General features: G+C 48.4%; 1 protein-coding gene across 1 annotated transcript in view; it reads left to right on the forward strand.

The window, feature by feature from the left end:
* Window positions 1-341: 341 nt before the first annotated feature.
* Window positions 342-24,844, forward strand: part of LOC139464081 (triple functional domain protein-like) — a 45,214-nt gene continuing 20,711 nt past the window's right edge. Inside the window, exon 1 of the mRNA XM_071245635.1 lies at window positions 342-560. Coding sequence (XP_071101736.1) covers window positions 494-560 — 67 coding nt within the window. The 5' untranslated portion in view covers window positions 342-493. The remainder of the gene's footprint in view (window positions 561-24,844) is intronic.

Below are 24,844 nucleotides of genomic sequence, written 5' to 3' on the forward strand. Positions count from 1 at the left end.
TGTCAACTCATCTGATGGTAAGTTTATAAACGGTACATTGACATTCTAAAGAGCAACGATATGGATTCAACACTTGTTACGTCTGACATCGATTTCTCAAATTAAACATGTATATAGTTGTTGGGAAAATATTATATAGCATATGTTGAGTTAATCGATATTAATCATTTTGTGATAAATGTGGAAATTATGTCTATGTGATTCGGTTATTTATTTTAAACGTTTGTTGGATGAGCAGTGCAGGGCCTAGACACGTTATATGTATCAAACGTAGCACGCCATCACTAACAAAAGACAAAAATACTGATAGCAGACGACGGGCACCTGTCAGGCGTCTGAACGAAGGCTACCGTAGACTACCGATGTTGACCGGTCGGAAAAGACCGAATCGCGCCGAAGTTCTGTTATTACAATGGCCGACAGAATAGGCTAGATGAAGATGTTTTTGCAAAATTCAGTGGATTTATTGTGTAAAATCATGGATATATGAAGCATGAGTGCAGGAGAAATTGCAGCAGAAGCCGGCAATGACAAAGAAGTGGAATATTACTATCGGCCAGGTATAATGATAATAATGTGTGGTATAAAATTAGGCATGGAATGGTTTTGGTACGGAGGCTGCTGGGCGAGCCGCCGAAATGATAAGGGAATGGAAGCAGCGGTGTTGACACCTATGCATCGGCTGGGTTGTTATGATTTGTTTCAGTGTAGGATTAAGGTGAAGCTTGTGTAAATCCTTTGTTTAACAATGATGTGGACACAAGGAGTAGCAAGTGAGTGAAGCTGCTCCTCTAACTCGGGTTATCCAACATTGGAATCAGTCGGAGTAACTGATGCCATTTTCTCCAGGAATAAGAAATAATGGTGAGAGCGGTATTTATTTAACGGTGAAGTCAAAATACGACCTGATAGAATTGAGTGTTACTTATTTTATGTGTATATGTGTTTGGAATTTTCTTTTTTCCTTTTTGAAAATAATTTCATCGGATAAATGTTTGTTTTGATGATTTCAATTGTCTCGTCTGCAGAATAACATGAGCATGACATTACGGAATTTAGAGTGATGACATAGGACTTATCTGAACTGTTCATCATTATATCAGCATACTCACAATGGATCAAATAATATCACAAAATAATTTTTTTCCACAAAATTTAGATAAATAATTATAGATGTAATCAGTGAAAATGACATCTGTATGATAAAATTCACAATTTCTAGCAGTACTGTATCATGGAACACATGGCTGATGGATACACTGGGGTATACATGGCCAGTCAAACACTGCTGTGTCGATCTTTGATGTGTCAACTTACTGTTTTCTCAAGGTAAAATCTTGGTCCCTCTGTACTCCTTCTTTATTAACCATTTTCGGTTATGTCGAACCTTGGATAACTCAAAGCATAACTCGGTCCCTTCAAGTTGGTCACAACTGTGTTTAACTGTATGTGATAGGGTCTGTGGCCATGCTCTGAAGTTACTTTGATAGTTTATAGTCATGTGGCGTGTTATAATCAGTGTTAACAGTGCAGCCCAGGTGTGAAAACACTGTCTTTCTGGTTCTGATTGTGAGGCAATCAATGTGTTAGCGGGGTCCGAGTGATTACACTCATATCGCCTGAATTCAAAACACAGCGATAGAAAATTGTACAAGTCTTATAGTCCTAGTCAAACTGCCCAATAGTTAAGGTATCATTTGGACAAGTAGACATTTGCCATGTTATGGGTTTTGCTGTATGTTATAATAAGGACTAATGGACGAAAAATGTTAGTTTCTGTCAATATGAAACAGTAGATCCACGGATCCCATCCCTACTATAAGACATCTACAATTTGAAGTTTATTGTCATGGATAAGCTGGAGTAAAACATGTTTCATATTTAAAAAGTTTGAATACAGTCCACTAGGCACGTGACTTTTTAGCAGGATAATCTTCTCCTGGCAAATAATGTGATGTCCCAGCACCCTCCAACACGCCCATCAGTGTCTACTCAGATTAGACGTAAATAAAGATAAGGCTTCCTCTGTTTAGGTTGTGTATGTAGTGTGATACATAAGTATACATAATCTGGCCGTTTGGGGATTCCATGTAAGAACAGGTCCCCAGCAACTTAGGCTGGTCACACGAAATGAATCAGGAAGTCAGACACGGTGACTTGGACGTTGTATCACAATTGTGTGGATTGTTAATTACACTATCAATCACTTGATTGTCTGGTTCAGACCTGATTATATGCACAGATCACTGTCATATAGCAGGAATGTTGTTGAGTGCGACAACAAACAACAACATTGACAAGTGATATGTCCTATCACTGAATCAAAATCAGATTTTGTTTTTATGATGGTGATTGACCTGCACAAGTTATTTGTCCTGATGATATGGATTAATAACTTGAGACAAATAAACAGATACCGACAATTTCACTGAATATCTTGAATATTTAACATTGTCAGATCCATCCTGTTCTTGATGATCCGATTGTATTTAGTTTTAGAATGTGGACCTGTGGTCCGGGTAGAATAGGTCTTCAGGAACCAATGCTTGTCATAAAAGGCGATTAAGCTTGTCGTAAAAGGCGACTATGCTTGTCGTAAAAGGCGACTATGCTTGTCGTAAAAGGCGACTGTGCTTGTCGTAAAAGGCGACTATGCTTGTCGTAAGAGGCAGGTGGTCAGGCTCGCTGACTTGGTTGATGCATGTCATTGATCCCAATTATGTGGACTGATGCTCATGATGTCAATCACTGGATTGTCTGTCCCAGACTCGATTATTTACAGACCGCCGTCATATAGCTCGAATATTGCTGAGTGCAGCGTTAAGCAACAAACAGACAGCATGTGGACAAGCATAACTTGAACCTAAGACTCAGACTATGATAGTGTTTGTGATCCCCAGCTACCTAGCTACAGTAACTCTTACTTTGTATTTAACATATTCATGAGTTCATCTTCTAAATTATAATTTAAAAATATTGCTAAACTACAAACAGGATTGAACTAACAGGATGTTTGGTTCTGCTTGATAATGATGCTGACAAAAGATCTATTGATGAGGCCTAAGGATGTGATGTTCCCCTCTGGGTCAGAGTGACCTACAATTTCCTCTCCATGCCAATCAGCCCTTGTGTACATGTAGAACAAGGTGTGATACATCTCTATTCTAGGTAGAACAAGGTACAGCCCTTGTGTACATGTAGAACAAGGTGTGATACATCTATATTCCCACTGGTACAGCCATTGTATACATGTAGAACAAGGTGTGATACATCTATATTCCCACTGGTACATCCATTGTATGCATGTAGAACGAGGTATGATACATCTATATTCCTACTGGTACAGACATTGTATATATGTAGAACAAGGTACATCCATTGTGTACATGTAGAACGAGGTATGGTACATCCATATTTCCACTGTTAGTGGTACAGCCATTGTATTGTATTGTATTCACATGTCCACTGTGTTGTTTGTATTTCAGGAAATATGTATTTAATACTTGAATCTAGGGCCCTCCTCAGTGTCTATCATTAAAGCATTATGTGATGACAAGGCCCATCTTGCTTACTGCATTGCTGTCATGGTTATTGTGTATCACTGAAACTATCACATCTCCCTTACACTGGTCCTCTGGAGTCAGTCAAGATATGGCATGTATGGGATAGTGTCTGCTGACCAGCACAGAGCTTACTAAGGGTTGTCAAATGCCACCTTGTGGTTGTGGATGATGTTCCGTTCTGGATTGATAGAGAATATTTTTATTTGAATAGGAAACAAAATCAATACGTGTACCTAGATTACTTCTGTTGTGTTGAATGTTACGATAACTTTGTGTTATGGAACATTTAATACATTCCTTGACAACAAATGTTAACAATGATTAAGCAGCACATGTCACATTGTTTGTCCTGACATGCTTCGGTCAAAAGGTTGCCTTTATTTGTCTTTGGTGACCAAGCTTTCTCATATCATCTGTTGTACAAGTGTTGACTAGTGTACCCAAGTGGTGACTGGTGTACCCTGGTGGTGACTGGTGTACCCAAGTGGTGACTGGTGTACCCTGAGTGTTAACTGGTGTACCCAAGTGGTGACTGGTGTACCCAAGTGGTGACCGGTGTACCCTGAGTGTTAACTGGTGTACCCGAGTGGTGACTGGTGTACCCAAGTGGTGACTGGTGTACCCTGAGTGGTGACTGGTGTACCCAAGTAGTGACTGGTGTACCCTAAGTGGTGACTGGTGTACCCTGAGTGGTGACTGGTGTACCCAAGTGGTGACTGGTGTACCCAAGTGGTGACCGGTGTACCCTGAGTGTTAACTGGTGTACCCGAGTGGTGACTGGTGTACCCAAGTGGTGACTGGTGTACCCTGAGTGGTGACTGGTGTACCCAAGTAGTGACTGGTGTACCCTAAGTGGTGACTGGTGTACCCTGAGTGGTGACTGGTGTACCCAAGTGGTGACTGGTGTACCCAAGTGGTGACTAGTGTACCCTGAGTGTTGACTGGTGTACCCTGGTGGTGACTGGTGTACCCAAGTGGTGACCGGTGTACCCTGAGTGTTAACTGGTGTACCCAAGTGGTGACTGGTGTACCCAAGTGGTGACCGGTGTACCCTGAGTGTTAACTGGTGTACCCGAGTGGTGACTGGTGTACCCAAGTGGTGACTGGTGTACCCTGAGTGGTGACTGGTGTACCCAAGTAGTGACTGGTGTACCCTAAGTGGTGACTGGTGTACCCAAGTGGTGACTGGTGTACCCAAGTGGTGACCGGTGTACCCTGAGTGTTAACTGGTGTACCCGAGTGGTGACTGGTGTACCCAAGTGGTGACTGGTGTACCCTGAGTGGTGACTGGTGTACCCAAGTAGTGACTGGTGTACCCTAAGTGGTGACTGGTGTACCCTGAGTGGTGACTGGTGTACCCAAGTGGTGACTGGTGTACCCAAGTGGTGACCGGTGTACCCTGAGTGTTAACTGGTGTACCCGAGTGGTGACTGGTGTACACAAGTGGTGACTGGTGTACCCTGAGTGGTGACTGGTGTACCCAAGTAGTGACTGGTGTACCCTAAGTGGTGACTGGTGTACCCTGAGTGGTGACTGGTGTACCCAAGTGGTGACTGGTGTACCCAAGTGGTGACTAGTGTACCCTGAGTGTTGACTGGTGTACCCTGGTGGTGACTGGTGTACCCAAGTGGTGACCGGTGTACCCTGAGTGTTAACTGGTGTACCCAAGTGGTGACTGGTGTACCCAAGTGGTGACCGGTGTACCCTGAGTGTTAACTGGTGTACCCGAGTGGTGACTGGTGTACCCAAGTGGTGACTGGTGTACCCTGAGTGGTGACTGGTGTACCCAAGTAGTGACTGGTGTACCCTAAGTGGTGACTGGTGTACCCTGAGTGGTGACTGGTGTACCCAAGTGGTGACTGGTGTACCCAAGTGGTGACTGGTGTACCCTGAGTGTTGACTGGTGTACCCAAGTGGTGACTGGTGTACCCAAGTGGTGACTAGTGTACCCTGAGTGTTGACTGGTGTACCCAAGTGGTGACTGGTGTACCCTGGTGGTGACTGGTGTACCCTGAGTGTTGACTGGTGTACCCAAGTGGTGACTGGTGTACCCTGGTGGTGACTGGTGTACCCTGAGTGGTGACTGGTGTACCCTAAGTGTTGACCGGTGTACCCTGAGTGGTGACTGGTGTACCCTGAGTGGTGACTGGTGTACCCTGAGTGTTGACTGGTGTACCCTGAGTGGTGACTGGTGTACCCAAGTGGTGACTAGTGTACCCTAAGTGTTGACTGGTGTACCCAAGTGGTGACTGGTGTACCCAAGTGGTGACTGGTGTACCCTTAGTGGTGACTTGTGTACCCTGAGTGTTGACTGGTGTACCCAAGTGGTGACTGGTGTACCCTGAGTGGTGATTGGTTTACCAAAGTGGTGACTGGTGTACCATGGTGGTGACTGGTGTACCCAAGTGGTGACTGGTGTACCCAAGTGGTGACTGGTGTACCCTGAGTGGTGATTGGTTTACCAAAGTGGTGACTGGTGTACCATGGTGGTGACTGGTGTACCCAAGTGGTGACTGGTGTACCCAAGTGGTGACTGGTGTACCCTAGTGGTGACTGGTGTACCCTAAGTGTTGACTGGTGTACCCAAGTGGTGACTGGTGTACCCTGAGTGGTGACTGGTGTACCCAAGTGGTGACTGGTGTACCCAAGTGGTGACTGGTGTACCCTGAGTGGTGATTGGTTTACCAAAGTGGTGACTGGTGTACCATGGTGGTGACTGGTGTACCCAAGTGGTGACTGGTGTACCCAAGTGGTGACCGGTGTACCCAAGTGGTGACTGGTGTACCCTTAGTGGTGACTGGTGTACCCTGGTGGTGACTGGTGTACCCTGGTGGTGACGGGTGTACCCAAGTGGTGACTGGTGTACCCAAGTGGTGACCGGTGTACCCAAGTGGTGACTGGTGTACCCTGAGTGGTGACTGGTGTACCCAAGTGGTGACTGGTGTACCATGGTGGTGACGGGTGTACCGAAGTGGTGACTGGTGTACCCAAGTGGTGACTGGTGTACCCTGAGTGTTGACTGGTGTACCCAAGTGTTGACTGGTGTACCCAAGTAGTGACTGGTGTACCCTGAGTGTTGACTGGTGTACCATGGTGGTGACTGGTGTACCCTGAGTGTTGACTGGTGTACCCTAAGTGTTGACTGGTGTACCCAAGTGTTGACTGGTGTACCCAAGTAGTGACTGGTGTACCCTGAGTGTTGACTGGTGTACCATGGTGGTGACTGGTGTACCCTGGTGGTGACTGGTGTACCCAAGTGGTGACTGGTGTACCCTGAGTGTTGACTGGTGTACCCAAGTGGTGACTGGTGTACCCAAGTGGTGACTGGTGTACCCTGAGTGTTGACTGGTGTACCCAAGTGGTGACTGGTGTACCCAAGTGGTGACTGGTGTACCCAAGTGTTGACTGGTGTACCCAAGTGTTGACTGGTGTACCCTGAGTGTTGACTGGTGTACCCTGAGTGTTGACTGGTGTACCATGGTGGTGACTGGTGTACCCTGGTGGTGACTGGTGTACCCAAGTGGTGACTGGTGTACCCTGAGTGTTGACTGGTGTACCCAAGTGGTGACTGGTGTACCCAAGTGGTGACTGGTGTACCCTGGTGTTGACTGGTGTACCATGGTGGTGACTGGTGTACCCTGAGTGTTGACTGGTGTACCCAAGTGGTGACTGGTGTACCCAAGTGTTGACTGGTGTACCCTGAGTGTTGATTGGTGTACCCTGAGTGTTGATTGGTGTACCCTGAGTGTTGACTGGTGTACCCTGGTGGTGACTGGTGTACCCCGAGTGGTGACTGGTGTACCCAAGTGGTGACTGGTGTACCCAAGTGGTGACTGGTGTACCGAAGTGTTGACTGGTGTACCCAAGTGTACCCTGAGTGTTGACTGGTGTACCCTGGTGGTGACTGGTTTACTCAAGTGGTGACTGGTGTACCCAAGTGGTGACTGGTGTACCCAAGTGGTGACTGGTGTACCCTGGTGGTGACTGGTGTACCCTAAGTGGTGACTGGTGTACCCTGGTGGTGACTGGTGTACCCAAGTGTTGACTGGTGTACCCAAGTAGTGACTGGTGTACCCTGAGTGTTGACTGGTGTACCATGGTGGTGACTGGTGTACCCTGGTGGTGACTGGTGTACCCAAGTGGTGACTGGTGTACCCTGAGTGTTGACTGGTGTACCCAAGTGGTGACTGGTGTACCCAAGTGGTGACTGGTGTACCCAAGTGTTGACTGGTGTACCCAAGTGTTGACTGGTGTACCCTGAGTGTTGACTGGTGTACCATGGTGGTGACTGGTGTACCCTGAGTGTTGACTGGTGTACCCAAGTGGTGACTGGTGTACCCAAGTGTTGACTGGTGTACCCCGAGTGGTGACTGGTGTACCCTGAGTGTTGATTGGTGTACCCTGAGTGTTGACTGGTGTACCCTGGTGGTGACTGGTGTACCCCGAGTGGTGACTGGTGTACTCAAGTGGTGACTGGTGTACCCAAGTGGTGACTGGTGTACCCAAGTGCTGACTGGTTTACCCAAGTGGTGACTGGTGTACCCAAGTGGTGACTGGTGTACCTAAGTGGTGACTGGTGTACCCAAGTGTTGACTGGTGTACCCAAGTGTTGACTGGTGTACCCTGAGTGGTGACTGGTGTACCCTGAGTGTTGACTGGTGTACCCTGAGTGTTGACTGGTGTACCCAAGTGTTGACTGGTGTACCATGGTGGTGACGGGTGTACCGAAGTGGTGACTGGTGTACCCAAGTGGTGACTGGTGTACCCTGAGTGTTGACTGGTGTACCCAAGTGTTGACTGGTGTACCATGGTGGTGACTGGTGTACCCTGAGTGTTGACTGGTGTACCCTAAGTGTTGATTGGTGTACCCTGAGTGTTGACTGGTGTACCCAAGTAGTGACTGGTGTACCCTGAGTGTTGACTGGTGTACCATGGTGGTGACTGGTGTACCCTGGTGGTGACTGGTGTACCCAAGTGGTGACTGGTGTGCCCTGAGTGTTGACTGGTGTACCCAAGTGGTGACTGGTGTACCCAAGTGGTGACTGGTGTACCCTGAGTGTTGACTGGTGTACCCAAGTGGTGACTGGTGTACCCTGAGTGGTGACTGGTGTACCCAAGTGTTGACTGGTGTACCCAAGTGTTGACTGGTGTACCCTGAGTGTTGACTGGTGTACCCTGAGTGTTGACTGGTGTACCATGGTGGTGACTGGTGTACCCTGGTGGTGACTGGTGTACCCAAGTGGTGACTGGTGTACCCTGAGTGTTGACTGGTGTACCCAAGTGGTGACTGGTGTACCCAAGTGGTGACTGGTGTACCCTGGTGTTGACTGGTGTACCATGGTGGTGACTGGTGTACCCTGAGTGTTGACTGGTGTACCCAAGTGTTGACTGGTGTACCCTGAGTGTTGATTGGTGTACCCTGAGTGTTGACTGGTGTACCCTGGTGGTGACTGGTGTACCCCGAGTGGTGACTGGTGTACCCAAGTGGTGACTGGTGTACCCAAGTGGTGACTGGTGTACCGAAGTGTTGACTGGTGTACCCAAGTGTACCCTGAGTGTTGACTGGTGTACCCTGGTGGTGACTGGTTTACTCAAGTGGTGACTGGTGTACCCAAGTGGTGACTGGTGTACCCAAGTGGTGACTGGTGTACCCTGGTGGTGACTGGTGTACCCTAAGTGGTGACTGGTGTACCCTGGTGGTGACTGGTGTACCCAAGTGTTGACTGGTGTACCCAAGTAGTGACTGGTGTACCCTGAGTGTTGACTGGTGTACCATGGTGGTGACTGGTGTACCCTGGTGGTGACTGGTGTACCCAAGTGGTGACTGGTGTACCCTGAGTGTTGACTGGTGTACCCAAGTGGTGACTGGTGTACCCAAGTGGTGACTGGTGTACCCAAGTGTTGACTGGTGTACCCTGAGTGTTGACTGGTGTACCATGGTGGTGACTGGTGTACCCTGAGTGTTGACTGGTGTACCCAAGTGGTGACTGGTGTACCCAAGTGTTGACTGGTGTACCCTGAGTGGTGACTGGTGTACCCTGAGTGTTGATTGGTGTACCCTGAGTGTTGACTGGTGTACCCTGGTGGTGACTGGTGTACCCCGAGTGGTGACTGGTGTACTCAAGTGGTGACTGGTGTACCCAAGTGGTGACTAGTGTACCCAAGTGGTGACTGGTGTACCCAAGTGTTGACTGGTGTACCCTGAGTGTTGACTGGTGTACCATGGTGGTGACTGGTGTACCCTGAGTGTTGACTGGTGTACCCAAGTGGTGACTGGTGTACCCAAGTGTTGACTGGTGTACCCTGAGTGGTGACTGGTGTACCCTGAGTGTTGATTGGTGTACCCTGAGTGTTGACTGGTGTACCCTGGTGGTGACTGGTGTACCCCGAGTGGTGACTGGTGTACTCAAGTGGTGACTGGTGTACCCAAGTGGTGACTGGTGTACCCAAGTGGTGACTGGTGTACCCTGGTGTTGACTGGTGTACCATGGTGGTGACTGGTGTACCCTGAGTGTTGACTGGTGTACCCAAGTGGTGACTGGTGTACCCAAGTGTTGACTGGTGTACCCTGAGTGTTGATTGGTGTACCCTGAGTGTTGATTGGTGTACCCTGAGTGTTGACTGGTGTACCCTGGTGTTGACTGGTGTACCCCGAGTGGTGACTGGTGTACTCAAGTGGTGACTGGTGTACCCAAGTGGTGACTGGTGTACCCAAGTGGTGACTGGTTTACCCAAGTGGTGACTGGTGTACCCAAGTGGTGACTGGTGTACCTAAGTGGTGACTGGTGTACCCAAGTGTTGACTGGTGTACCCAAGTGTTGACTGGTGTACCCTGAGTGTTGACTGGTGTACCCTGAGTGTTGACTGGTGTACCCTGAGTGTTGACTGGTGTACCCTGAGTGGTGACTGGTGTACCCTGGTGGTGACTGGTGTACCCTGAGTGGTGACTGGTGTACTCAAGTGGTGACTGGTGTACCCAAGTGGTGACTGGTGTACCCTGGTGGTGACTGGTGTACCCTGAGTGTTGACTGGTGTACCTAAGTGGTGACTGGTGTACCCTGAGTGTTGACTGGTGTACCCAAGTGGTGACTGGTGTACCCAAGTGGTGACTGGTGTACCCAAGTGGTGACTGGTGTACCCTGAGTGTTGACTGGTGTACCCTGAGTGGTGACTGGTGTACCCAAGTGGTGACTGGTGTACCCAAGTGGTGACTGGTGTACCCTGAGTGTTGACTGGGGTACCCTGAGTGGTGACTGGTGTACCCAAGTGGTGACTGGTGTACCCTGAGTGTTGACTGGGGTACCCTGAGTGGTGACTGGTGTACCCTGGTGGTGACTGGTGTACCCTGGTGGTGACTGGTGTACCATGGTGGTGACCGGTGTACCCAAGTGGTGACTGGTGTACACTGAGTATTGGCCAGTAGACAATGTGTATTGGGGAGTAGGCAACATGTATTTGAGAGTAGACTATGTGTATTGGAGTGTAGGGAATGTGTATTGGGGAGTAGGCGATGTGTATTGGCCAGTAGACAATGTGTATTGGGGAGTAGGCAATGTGTTTTGAGGAGTAGGCAACATGTATTTGAGAGTAGACTATGTGTATTGGAGTGTAGGGAATGTGTATTGGGGAGTAGGCGATGTGTATTGGCCAGTAGACAATGTGTATTGGGGAGTAGGCAATGTGTTTTGAGGAGTAGGCAATATGTATTGAGGAGTAGGCAATGTGTATTGAGGAGTAGGCAATGTGTATCGAGGATTAGGCTGTGTGTATTGGAGAGTAGACAATGTGTTTTGAGGAGTAGGCAATATGTATTGAGGAGTAGGCAATGTGTATTGAGGAGTAGGCAATGTGTATGTGGCAGTAGGCAATGTGTATTGAGGAGTAGGCAATGTGTATGTGGCAGTAGGCAATGTGTATGTGGCAGTAGGCAATGTGTATTGAGGAGTAGGCAATGTGTATGTGTCAGTAGGCAATGTGTATGTGGCAGTAGGCCATGTGTATGTGGCAGTAGGCAATGTGTATGTGGCAGTAGGCAATGTGTATTGAGGAGTGGACAATGTGTATGTGGCAGTAGGCAATGTGTATGTGGCAGTAGGCAATGTGTATGTGGCAGTAGGCGATGTGTATATGGCAGTAGGCAATTTGTATGTGGCAGTAGGCAATGTGTATGTGTCAGTAGGCGATGTGTATGTGGCAGTAGGCAATGTGTATGTGGCAGTAGGCAATGTGTATGTGGCAGTAGGCGATGTGTATGTGGCAGTAGGCAATGTGTATGTGGCAGTAGGCAATGTGTATGTGGCAGTAGGCAGTGTGTATTGGGGAGTAGGCAGTGTGTATTGCAGTGTAGAAAATATGTATTGGGAAGTAAACAATGTGTATTGGCCACTAGACAATGTGTATTGGAGAGTAGGCAATGTGTATTCGAGAGTAGGCACTGTATATTGGCCAGTAGACAATGTGTATTGGGGAGTAAACAATGTGTATTTGGGAGTAGACAACGTGTATCTGAGAGTAGACAATGTGTATTGGGGAGTAGGCAATGTGTATTTGAGAGTAGGCAGTGTGTATTGGCTAGTAGACAATATTGTATTATGCTAGATTCCTTCACACTGGGCGAGACTGGCCTGCACTGCACTACCACAGTTACCTCCTGACCTTTCTGTCAGAGATAACCCACCAATCACAGGATGTGTCAAGCAGTTCTTGTTAAAGTCTCACACCTGATTGGCTGCAGGTGACGGGTAGAATAACATGTGTGGAACAAGGCTTCCTCTAACAAATGGCTAGGCTTAATGGACCATGCTGCAAGTCAGTGTCGCCCTTGTGTGACACTGTCATGGCCGTGTGGTGATCCCTGCCACAGTGTAGACGAGGGAATGTGCAGGCTGTGTGACACTGTCATGGCCATGTGGTGATCCCTGCCACAGTGTAGGCCAGGGAATGTGCAGGCTGTGTGACACTGTCATGGCCGTGTGGTGATCCCTGCCACAGTGTAGGCGGGAGAATATGCAGTCTGTGTGACACTGTCATGGCCGTGTGGTGATCCCTGCCACAGTGTAGGCGAGGGAATGTGCAGTCTGTCTGACACTGTCATGGCCGTGTGGTGATCCCTGCCACAGTGTAGGCGGGGGAATGTGCAGTCTGTGTGACACTGTCATGGCCGTGTGGTGATCCCTGCCACAGTGTAGGCGGGGGAATGTGCAGTCTGTGTGACACTGTCATGGCCGTGTGGTGATCCCTGCCACAGTGTAGGCGGGGGAATGTGCAGTCTGTGTGACACTGTCACTGCCGTGTGGTGATCCCTGCCACAGTGTAGGTAGGGGAATGTGCAGGCTGTGTGACACTGTCACTGCCGTGTCGTGATCCCTGCCACAGTGTAGGCGGGGGAATGTGCAGTCTGTGTGACACTGTCACTGCCGTGTCGTGATCCCTGCCACAGGGTAGGTAGGGGAATGTGCAGGCTGTGTGACACTGTCACTGCCGTGTGGTGATCCTTGCCACAGTGTAGGCGAGGGAATGTGCAGTCTGTGTGACACTGTCATGGCCGTGTGGTGATCCTTGCCACAGTGTAGGCGAGGGAATGTGCAGGCTGTGTGACACTGTCACTGCCGTGTGGTGATCCCTGCCACAGTGTAGGCGAGGGAATGTGCAGTCTGTGTGACACTGTCACTGCCGTGTGGTGATCCTTGCCACAGTGTAGGCGAGGGAATGTGCAGGCTGTGTGACACTGTCACTGCCGTGTGGTGATCCCTGCCACAGTGTAGGCGAGGGAATGTGCAGTCTGTGTGACACTGTCATGGCTGTGTAGTGATCCCTGCCACAGTGTAGGCGAGGGAATGTGCAGGCTGTGTGACACTGTCATGGCCGTGTGGTGATCCCTGCCACAGTGAAGGCGGGGGAATGTGCAGTCTGTGTGACACTGTCATGGCCGTGTGGTGATCCCTGCCACAGTGTAGGCGGGAGAATGTGCAGTCTGTGTGACACTGTCATGGCCGTGTGGTGATCCCTGCCACAGTGTAGGCGAGGGAATGTGCAGTCTGTGTGACACTGTCATGGCCGTGTGGTGATCCCTGCCACAGTGTAGGCGGGGGAATGTGCAGTCTGTGTGACACTGTCATGGCCGTGTGGTGATCCCTGCCACAGTGTAGGTGAGGGAATGTGCAGTCTGTGTGACACTGTCATGGCCGTGTGGTGATCCCTGCCACAGTGTAGGCGGGGGAATGTGCAGTCTGTGTGACACTGTCATGGCCGTGTGGTGATCCCTGCCACAGTGTAGGCGAGGGAATGTGCAGTCTGTGTGACACTGTCATGGCCGTGTGGTGATCCCTGCCACAGTGTAGGTAGGGGAATGTGCAGTCTGTGTGACACTGTCATGGCCGTGTGGTGATCCCTGCCACAGTGTAGGCCAGGGAATGGTGCAGGCTATGTGACACTGTCATGGCCGTGTGGTGATCCCTGCCACAGTGTAGGCCAGGGAATGTGCAGGCTGTGTGACACGGTCATGGCCGTGTGGTGATCCCTGCCACAGTGTAGGCCAGGGAATGTGCAGGCTGTGTGACACTGTCATGGCCGTGTGGTGATCCCTGCCACAGTGTAGGCGGGGGAATGTGCAGTCTGTGTGACACTGTCATGGCCGTGTGGTGATCCCTGCCACAGTGTAGGCGAGGGAATGTGCAGTCTGTGTGACACTGTCATGGCCGTGTGGTGATCCCTGCCACAGTGTAGGTAGGGGAATGTGCAGTCTGTGTGACACTGTCATGGCCGTGTGGTGATCCCTGCCACAGTGTAGGCCAGGGAATGGTGCAGGCTATGTGACACTGTCATGGCCGTGTGGTGATCCCTGCCACAGTGTAGGCCAGGGAATGTGCAGGCTGTGTGACACTGTCATGGCCGTGTGGTGATCCCTGCCACAGTGTAGGCCAGGGAATGTGCAGGCTTTGTGACACTGTCATGGCCGTGTGGTGATCCCTGCCACAGTGTAGGCGAGGGAATGTGCAGGCTGTGTGACACTGTCATGGCCGTGTGGTGATCCCTGCCACAGTGTAGGCGGGGGAATATGCAGTCTGTGTGACACTGTCATGGCTGTGTGGTGATCCCTGCCACAGTGTAGGCGAGGGAATGTGCAGTCGGTTTGACACTGTCATGGCCATGTGGTGATCCCTGCCAACCGTGACTGCTGCATATATAGAGGACAGGCAGCCCCCCTCCCTGACTCTGTGACTGCTGCATATATAGAGGACAGGCAACCCCCCTCCCTGACTCCATGACTGTGTAGAGGACAGGCAGGCCCCCTTCCTGACTCTGTGACTGTGTAGAGGATAGGCAGCCCCCCTCCCTGACTCTGTGACTGCTGCATATATAGAGGACAGGCAGCCCTCCTCCCTGTCTCCATGACTGTGTAGAGGACAGGCAGTCCCCCTCCCTGACTCCGTGACTGTGTAGAGGACAGGCAGCCCTCCTCCCTGACTCTGTGACTGTGTAGAGGACAGGCAGCCCCCCTCCCTGACTCCATAACTGTGTAGAGGACAGGCAGCCCTCCTCCCTGTCTCCATGACTGTGTAGAGGACAGGCAGCCCCCCTCCCTGTCTCCAAGACTGTGTAGAGGACAGGCAGCCCCCCTCCCTGTCTCCATAACTGTGTAGAGGACAGACAGGCCCCCTCCCTGTCTCCATGACTGTGTAGAGGACAGGCAGCCCCCCTCCCTGTCTCCATGACTGTGTAGAGGACAGGCAGTCCCCCTCCCTGACTCCATGACTGTGTAGAGGACAGGCAGCCCCCCTCCCTGACTCAATGACTGTGTAGAGGACAGGCAGCCCCCCTCCCTGACTCTGTGACTGTGTAGAGGACAGGCAGCCCCCCTCCCTGACTCTGTGACTGTGTAGAGGACAGGCAGCCCCCCTCCCTGACTCTGTGACTGTGTAGAGGACAGGCAGGCCCCCTACCTGACTCTGTGACTGTGTAGAGGACAGGCAGCCCCCCTCCCTGTCTCCATGACTGTGAGAGGACAGGCAGCCCCCCTCCCTGACTCTGTGACTGCTGCAAATATAGAGGGCAGCAGGCAGGAGTGGAGAAGATAAGGTTTGATGAATCATGGCATCAGAGCAGAGATAACCAGCAGAGGGGAACCTGTGCACCAAACTCACTCTTATATGGGATAAAGTTACACTCCCAGAATACCTGCACCCCTCTCATTGATAGCCTGTACCTCCTCCTGGTGGAGCATGGCGGCTCCACACAGCTCCACACAGCTCCACACAGCTCCACAATGCTGCCACAGCTGAGGAACAAGTTGCTGTATTGCTGCTCAGCATGCTGTATGGAAGGGCATATGTCTTGTTTATTGATCAATGTCACCTTCCATGTGTTTGCCCCAAATAATGTCATTCCGTTGAGAGACAAAAAGTAATACTCATCACTACTGAGGAACAGAACTGACATCAGTGTTGAACATAAGGATTTCAGTTTGTTGTCTCCAGTTAGCATTGTAAGAACAGAGTCCCAACTATGTGTGTTTTGTTAATGATTTGAGTTCTACTGGACTGTGAGATGTGGACTGTCCATGCAGTGGGTTCACAGGGTCAAATACTGCAGTGTGTCAGCATATGACCTGTGTCCAATCCCTGCAAGCACCTGGTCCACCTGGCCTGTTTTGGGGTATGTGCAGGAGAGAGCTGTGAGGGGGGGCTCCTCGTGGTGCCGTGCATGGGGGCTTATTCATAACTGTCTAGACACAGTTGGCGGGGAATCGAGCGGGGATATTTACGCACACAGACATTTAGCATGTTTAGTTCATCATGTTTATGGCCTGGCTGTTTGTTTACATGTTCATATCACATATGTGTTGTCATTGAATATTAACAATGGTTTCTACTTTGCGATGGTGGTGTGTGCATGTGGGTGTGTGTAAGGATCAGCTGACCACTTTGTCACTATCGTGTACATCATCCCTGAATGGATTTGGTTTCAGCATCACATCTGCCACATCTTATCTTAGTACACAGTCACAACCTTGAAGTAATATACCATGTGTACATGGTGTGGTAGTAAGTATTGTATTGACCAGTACTGTACGGCCCCTCACCAAGTATTGTCCAGTACTGGCAGGTCCAACACCAGCTGTTGAGAAACAGCAGGAGGTCCTTGACCCAGGGCGTGTACATCTGGCCAGATCTCCCATACAGGCTCTTGTGGACAGGGGTGTGTGTGGCAGATTCACTGTATAATCAACAGTCTGGATCTCATCAAAACACTGGCCTCATAGCTTGTATGTTACAACAGAGACCAACAGAACTGTTCCTGAACCCACCTGGCAGTAACCAGCCTCAACAGTATTACTTAGCTCACCTGGCTGTATCCAGCCTCAACAGTATTACTTAGCTCACCTGGCAGTAACCAGCCTCAACAGTATTACTTAGCTCACCTGGCAGTAACCAGCCTCAACAGTATAACTTAGCTCACCTGGCTGTAACCAGCCTCAACAGTATTACTTAGCTCACCTGGCAGTAACCAGCCTCAACAATATTACTTAGCTCACCTGGCAGTAACCCGCCTCAACAGTATTACTTAGCTCAGCTGGCAGTAACCAGCCTCAACAGTATTACTTAGCTCACCTGGCTGTAACCAGCCTCAACAGTATTACTTAGCTCACCTGGCAGTAACCAGCCTCAACAGTATCACTTAGCTCACCTGGCAGTAACCAGCCTCAACAGTATTACTTAGCTCACCAGGCAGTAACCAGCCTCAACAGTATTACTTAGCTCACCTGGCTGTAACCAGCCTCAAAAGTATTACTTAGCTCACCTGGCTGTAACCAATCTCAATAGTTTTACTTAGCCTGCCTGGCTGTAACCAGCCTCAATAGTTTTACTTTGCCTGCCTGGCTGTAACCAGCCTCAACAGTATTACTTAGCTCACCTGGCTGTAACCAGCCTCAACAGTATTACTTAGCTCACCTGGCTGTAACCAGCCTCAACAGTATTACTTAGCTCACCTGGCTGTAACCAGCCTCAACAGTATCACTTAGCTCACCTGGCAGTAACCAGCCTCAACAGTATTACTTAGCTCACCAGGCAGTAACCAGCCTCAACAGTATTACTTAGCTCACCTGGCTGTAACCAGCCTCAAAAGTATTACTTAGCTCACCTGGCTGTAACCAATCTCAATAGTTTTACTTAGCCTGCCTGGCTGTAACCAGCCTCAATAGTTTTACTTTGCCTGCCTGGCTGTAACCAGCCTCAACAGTATTACTTAGCTCACCTGGCTGTAACTAGCCTCAACAGTATTACTTAGCTCATCTGGCTGTAACCAGCCTCAACAGTATAACTAAGCTCACTTGGCTGTAACCAGCCTCAACAGTATTACTTAGCTCACCTGGCTGTAACCAGCCTCAAAAGTATTACTTAGCTCACCTGGCTGTAACCAATCTCAATAGTTTTACTTAGCCTGCCTGGCTGTAACCAGCCTCAATAGTTTTACTTTGCCTGCCTGGCTGTAACCAGCCTCAACAGTATTACTTAGCTCACCTGGATGTAACCAGCCTCAACAGTATTACTTAGATCACCAGGCAGTACCAGCCTCAACGGTATTACTTAGCTCACCTGGCTGTAACCATCCTCAACGGTATTACTTAGCTCAGCTGGCTGTAACCAGTCTCAACAGTATTACTTAGCCCACCTTGCAGTAACCAGCCTCAACAATATTACTTAGCTCACCAGGCTGTAACCAGCCTCAACAGTATTACTTAGCTCACCTGGCTGTAACCATCCTGAACAGTATAACTTAGCTCACTTGGCTGTAACCATCCTGAACAGTATAACTTAGCTCACCTGGCTGTAACCATCCTCAACATTATTACTTAGCCCACTTGCATGAAACAAGCCTCAACAATATTACTTAGCTCACCAGGCTGTAACCAGCCTCAACAGTATTACTTAGCTCACCTGGCTGTAACCATCCTGAACAGTATAACTTAGCTCACCTGGCTGTAACCATCCTGAACAGTATAACTTAGCTCACCAGGCTGTAACCATCCTCAACAGTATAACTTAGCTCACCAGGCTGTAACCATCCTCAACAGTATTACTTAGCTCACCTGGCTGTAACCAGTCTCAACAGTATAACTTAGCTCACCTGGCTGTAACCATCCTGAACAGTATAACTTAGCTCACCTGGCTGTAACCATCCTCAACATTATTACTTAGCCCACCTTGCAGTAACCAGCCTCAACAATATTACTTAGCTCACCAGGCTGTAACCAGCCTCAACAGTATTACTTAGCTCACCTGGCTGTAACCAGCCTCCACAGTATTACTTAGCTCACCTGGCTGTAACCAGCCTCAACGGTATTACTTAGCTCACCTGGCTGTAACCAGCCTCAACAGTATTACTTAGCCCACTTGGCTGTAACCAGCCTCAACAGTATTACTTAGCTCAGCTGGCAGTAACCCGCCTCAACAGTATTACTTAGCTCACCTGGCAGTAACCAGCCTCAACCAACCTAGATTCAGTTCATTTGCTCTCGGGCAGAAAGTACCAGCCTTACAGTGTTCATGATCTCACATGTGAGCCTCAATACTGTTCATAATATCACTTGACAATCACTGACCATACAATGTAATCAATAAGCTTTTATAATAATCACTGGTCTCCGCAACATTCTATAGCTCACCTGGCAATCATGGAAACTGCTGACTCAGACTATTCTCTGAGAGAACACAGTTCTGTATCAGGTGTGGCTACTTATCCCTTGTAATTTTTAATATCTATAGAATTTACAATTCATCCTGTCAAGATTAACATGTTGAAACTAACCAAGCCCGTTCCATGCAACTAAAAATACCTCTCCTATTTGTCCAGCGTAAACCACCAGCCGTGATTAATATCTGATATGGTGCCTGGCATATGGGGTGAAGATTAGCAGCCCAAGGAGGTTGCACACATAGTTCTGCCATTGCAGCAATATTATTTTTTTTTATGCAATATTTTCATGTTTGAGTTATGTATTAGTGTTTTCCCTTCATTACACACCCCTAATGAAATGTTATCAATATCATCATGATTGTTGTAAATCTATGGGGACTAAACCCACATCATAAGCATGATCAGCTGCTGTCTGAACAACATCTTGCCTAAGACATTATCAAAATACTCCTCATTATAGTTTTCATTCATTGATATTTAACATAGTCATCTTTTAACAGACTTGAGGGGATCAGCCTGTCTAAAACACAGCTCCCTTAGAAACAGCTGTCTAACACACAGCTCCCTGGCTCACAGCTCCCTTAGAAACAGCTGTCTAAAACACAGCTCCCTGGCTCACAGGTCCCTTAGAAACAGCTGTCTAAAACACAGCTCCCTGGCTCACAGCTCCCTTAGAAACAGCTGTCTAAAACACAGCACCCTAAAACACAGGTCCCTAAAACACAGCTACCTGAATCACAATGCCGTAAACCACAGCTCCCTAAATCACAGCTCCCTAAGACACAGCTACCTGATTCACAGTACTGTAAAGCACAGCTCCCTAAAACACAGCTACCTGATTCACAGTACTGTAAAGCACAGCTCCCTAAAACACAGCTACCTGATTCACAGTACTGTTAAACACAGCTCCCTAAAACACAGCTACCTGAATCACAATGCCGTAAACCACAGTTCCCTAAAATACAGCTACCTGATTCACAGTACTGTAAAACACAGGTCCCTAAAACACAGCTACCTGAATCACAATGCCGTAAACCACAGCTCCCTGAATCACAATGCTTTAAAACACAGCTCCCTAAAACACAGCTACCTGAATCACAGTACTGTAAAACACAGCTACCTGATTCACAGTACTGTAAATCAAATCTCCCTAAAACAAAGCTACCTGATTCACAGTACTGTAAAGCACAGCTCCCTAAAACACAGCTACCTGGAATCACAGTACTGTAAACCACAGCTCCCTAAAACACAGCTACCTGATTCACAGTACTGTAAAGCACAGCTCCCTAAAACACAGCTACCTGGAATCACAGTACTGTTAAACACAGCTCCCTAAAACACAGCTCCCTAAAACACAGCTACCTAAAACACAGCTACCTGATTCACAGTACTGTTAAACACAGCTCCCTAAAACACAGCTACCTGAATCACAATGCCGTAAACCACAGCTCCCTAAAACACAGCTCCCTAAAACACAGCTACCTGATTCACAGTACTGTGAAGCACAGCTCCCTAAAACACAGCTACCTGGAATCACAGTACTGTTAAACACAGCTCCCTAAACCACAGCTCCCTAAAACACAGCTCCCTAAAACACAGCTACCTGAATCACAGTACTGTTAAACACCGCTGCCTAAAACACAGCTACCTGAAACACAGTACTGTAAACCACAGCTCCCTAAAACACAGCTCCCTAAAACACAGCTACCTGAATCACAGTACTGTTAAACACAGCTCCCTAAAACACAGCTGCCTGAATCACAGTACTGTTTAAACACAGCTCCCTAAAACACAGCTACCTGATTCACAGTACTGTAAAGCACAGCTCCCTAAAACACAGCTACCTGGAATCACAGTACTGTAAAACACAGCATCCTAAAAGATAGCTACCTGAATCACAGTACTGTTAAACACAGCTCCCTAAAACGCAGCTACCTGAATCACAATGCCGTAAACCACAGCTCCCTAAAACACAGCTACCTGAATCACAGTACTGTAAACCACAGCTCCCTAAAACACAGCTCCCTAAATCACAATGCCGTAAACCACAGCTCCCTAAAACACAGCTACCTAATTCACAGTACTGTTAAACACAGCTCCCTAAAACACAGCTACCTGAATCACAATGCCGTAAAGCACAGCTCCCTAAAACACAGCTACCTGAATCACAGTACTGTAAACCACAGCTCCCTAAAACACAGCTACCTGATTCACAGTACTGTAAACCACAGCGTCCTAAAACACAGCCCCTATAACACAGCTTTCTGTCTAAATGGATTGATATGCTGATACAGAAAATGATGCCTGATAAATACTATTACCTAGACAAGATACTGTTGGATAGACACAGGCACTAATGGATAGACAAGATGTTGATAGACACAGGCACTGATGGATAGACATAGACACTAATGGAGAGACTCGATATTGATAGTGAGACACAGGCGCATTTTGGAAAGACACAGGCACTGATGGTCAGACACAGACACTGATGGTCAGACACAGGCACTGATGGTCAGACACAGGCACTGATGAATAGACAGGCACTGATGGACAGACACAGGCACTGATGGTCAGACACAGGCACTGATGGACAGACATGGGTACTGATGGACAGACATGGGTACTGATGGACAGACAGGCACTGATGGTCAGACACAGGCACTGATGGTCAGACACAGGCACTGATGGACAGACACAGGCACAGATGGACAGACATGGGTACTGATGGACAGACACAGGAACTGATGGACAGACACATGCACAGATGGACAGACACGGGCACTGATGGACAGACACAGGCACTGATGGTCAGACACAGGCACCGATGGACAGACACAGGCACTGATGAATAGACACAGGCACTGATGAATAGACACAGGCACTGATGGACAGACACAGGCACAGATGGATAGACATTGTGATGGAACCACCACTCACCCAACTCTGCTTTGTTTTCATTTTCTCAATGAGTGGACAAGATGGAATTTGGTCTGGTTATTGATTCACTAAGATTAATTTTTCTCAAGTCCTTTTCATTTGCATGTTTATTGCCTCAGGCTGGTAGGGCTGGTGCTGAGAGATGTGAGGGAGGGAGATTTCCCCTGGGACCCGGGGCTGTGTTCAAGGGGATATATGATGAGGGGCTGTGTTCGAGGGGGATATATCAGGGGCTGTGTTCAAGGGGATATATGATGAGGGGCTGTGTTTGAAAGGGATATATTAGGGGCTGTGTTTAAGGGGATATATGATGAGGGGCTGTGTTATGAGGGGGATATATCAGGGGCTGTGTTCAAGGGGGATGTATTAGGGTCTGTGAAAGGAAGGGGTGTCCAGGGCTGTGTTCAAGGGGGGGGGGGGGGGGGGGGGGGAGGGGGCTGGAGGGAGGCAGAGGGGGGTGTCAGGAGCTGTGTGTGTGATGTATTGGGCTGTGTTCAAGGGAGGTGTGTCAGGGGCTGTGTTCAAGAGAGGTGTGTAAAGTAAAGGCTTGTGTTCAAGGGAGGTGTATAAGGGGTGACATGTTCAAGGGATGTGTATCAAGGTCTGTGTTCAAGGGAGGTGTGTAAGGGTCTGTGTTCAAGGGATGTGTGTCAAGGTCTGTGTTCAAGGGAGGTGTATCAAGAACTGTTCAAGGGAGCAATATAAGGATGGGGAGGATGAGTAAGTGGATGATCAGTTGGTACTAGTCACACACTTGTATATAAAAGGAACTGGGATTAACCTAGGGAAGGAAGCATTTTATTAGTTAATTTTCTAGTTTGCTGCCTGTAATTACGGGAGGTACTCCGGGTTGGCCAGTGGAGCGAGGCAGATAGTGGGCCAGATGCAACATACCGATGAAAAGTTGAAGACCTGAAACCTGACATTTGCTGATAATATTTGCCTAGCTACGTGGACCAGGTAGTCCAGTAGCCGGCATGCTCAGGCGGCACAAAGAAGGAAGCTCTCAGTGAATGGAATTCCATTGACATTGAAAATGAGAGCTGTCTATGATTTCTACCTTCATGTAATTATCTCAAGCTTTTGAAAGGAGAAAACTGAGTTTATTTGCCTGTTTTTTCATCCATCGTTTCTTAAAAGCTATGCTGCTGGTCTTTGGGATCACTTATCTTCAAGGTTAGAGGAAAGCTGTGTTAAAGGCACATGTTGAGCTGGGTCAGATGAGTTCTACAACTTGGTGATTCTCTGCTTTAGTCAGACAGTTGGGCTGTATCAGATCCAGTTTGTGTGTGAGAAGTGTTGTTGGAAGCCAGTACATCTGACTGTCAACTCCATCCATGCATCATGGTGGTGCCTGTTCACATGGTTCCATAGATCTCAGTTTCAGATAAATTTGTATTACTGCCATTTCGTTAAAATTGCTTATCAGCCTTACAAGTCTATCTTGTTTTCAGTGTCTTAAAGCCAGTTTCCATGTCTATCAATTGTCGTTACAGTGTTGGTGTTAATGTCTCACTGTCTTCAGAAGGCAACCTAATGAATCATTGTTATCAGGGGAATATCATTGTTATTAGGGGAATATCATTGTCATAACATAATATCATCGTTATCAAGGGCATATCATTGTTATCACGGGAATATCATTGTCATCAGGGGAATATCATTGTTAACGGGAAAATCATTGTTATCAGGGGTAAAATCTTTGTTATCAGGTTAATGTCATCATTATAAGTGGAATATCATTGTTATCAAAATAATGTTAATACACAACATTGGGGCTAGGTGGATGGTAACGTTAATCCCATGTATTGGGTGTATTTTGTAAGTCTGGACTAATGTACATGGTGTATGTTGCTAAAATGATATATGAATATGCACTGGAGTCTACGAGGGGCAGTTCTGGTACACCTCCTACTAAGTGCTATTGGATGTTGATGAGTGGTGTGTATTGACAGCCGGTCCTACACATGGAGCTCTGCCTGATGACTATTCCAGCCTTCCCACGAGTACCTGAGAGTTGCATGATGGGACAGATGGGGGTTTGGTTACGTGGATATGGGCGTTCTATGCATCTTGTGAAGTGCTGCTATCCTGCAGGAACACCCTGTCTGTAGTCTGAAAGAACACCCTGCTGTCTGTAGTCTGAAAGAACACCCTGCTGTCTGTAGTCTTGGTGAACATCCTGCTGTCTGTAGTCTGAAAGAACACCCTGCTGTCTGTAGTCTGGAGGAACACCCTGCTGTCTGTAGTCTTGGTTAACATCCTGCTGTCTGTAGTCTGAAAGAACACCCTGCTGTCTGTAGTCTTGGTGAAGACCCTGCTGTCTGTAGTCTGAAAGAACACCCTGCTGTCTGTAGTCTTGGTGAACATCCTGCTGTCTGTAGTCTGGAGGAACACCCTGCTGTCTGTAGTCTTGGTGAACATCCTGCTGTCTGTAGTCTGAAAGAACACCCTGCTGTCTGTAGTCTTGGTGAACACCCTGCTGTCTGTAGTCTTGGTGAACATCCTGCTGTCTGTAGTCTGAAAGAACACCCTGCTGTCTATACTCTGGTGGAACACCCTGCTGTCTGTAGTATTGGTGAACATCCTGCTGTCTGTACTCTGGTGAAACACCCTGCTGTCTGTAGTCTTGGTGAACACCC

This window comes from Haliotis cracherodii, unplaced genomic scaffold, assembly GCF_022045235.1.
Source record: "Haliotis cracherodii isolate W230 unplaced genomic scaffold, xgHalCrac1.p SCAF_16, whole genome shotgun sequence".
Taxonomy (NCBI): domain Eukaryota; kingdom Metazoa; phylum Mollusca; class Gastropoda; order Lepetellida; family Haliotidae; genus Haliotis; species Haliotis cracherodii.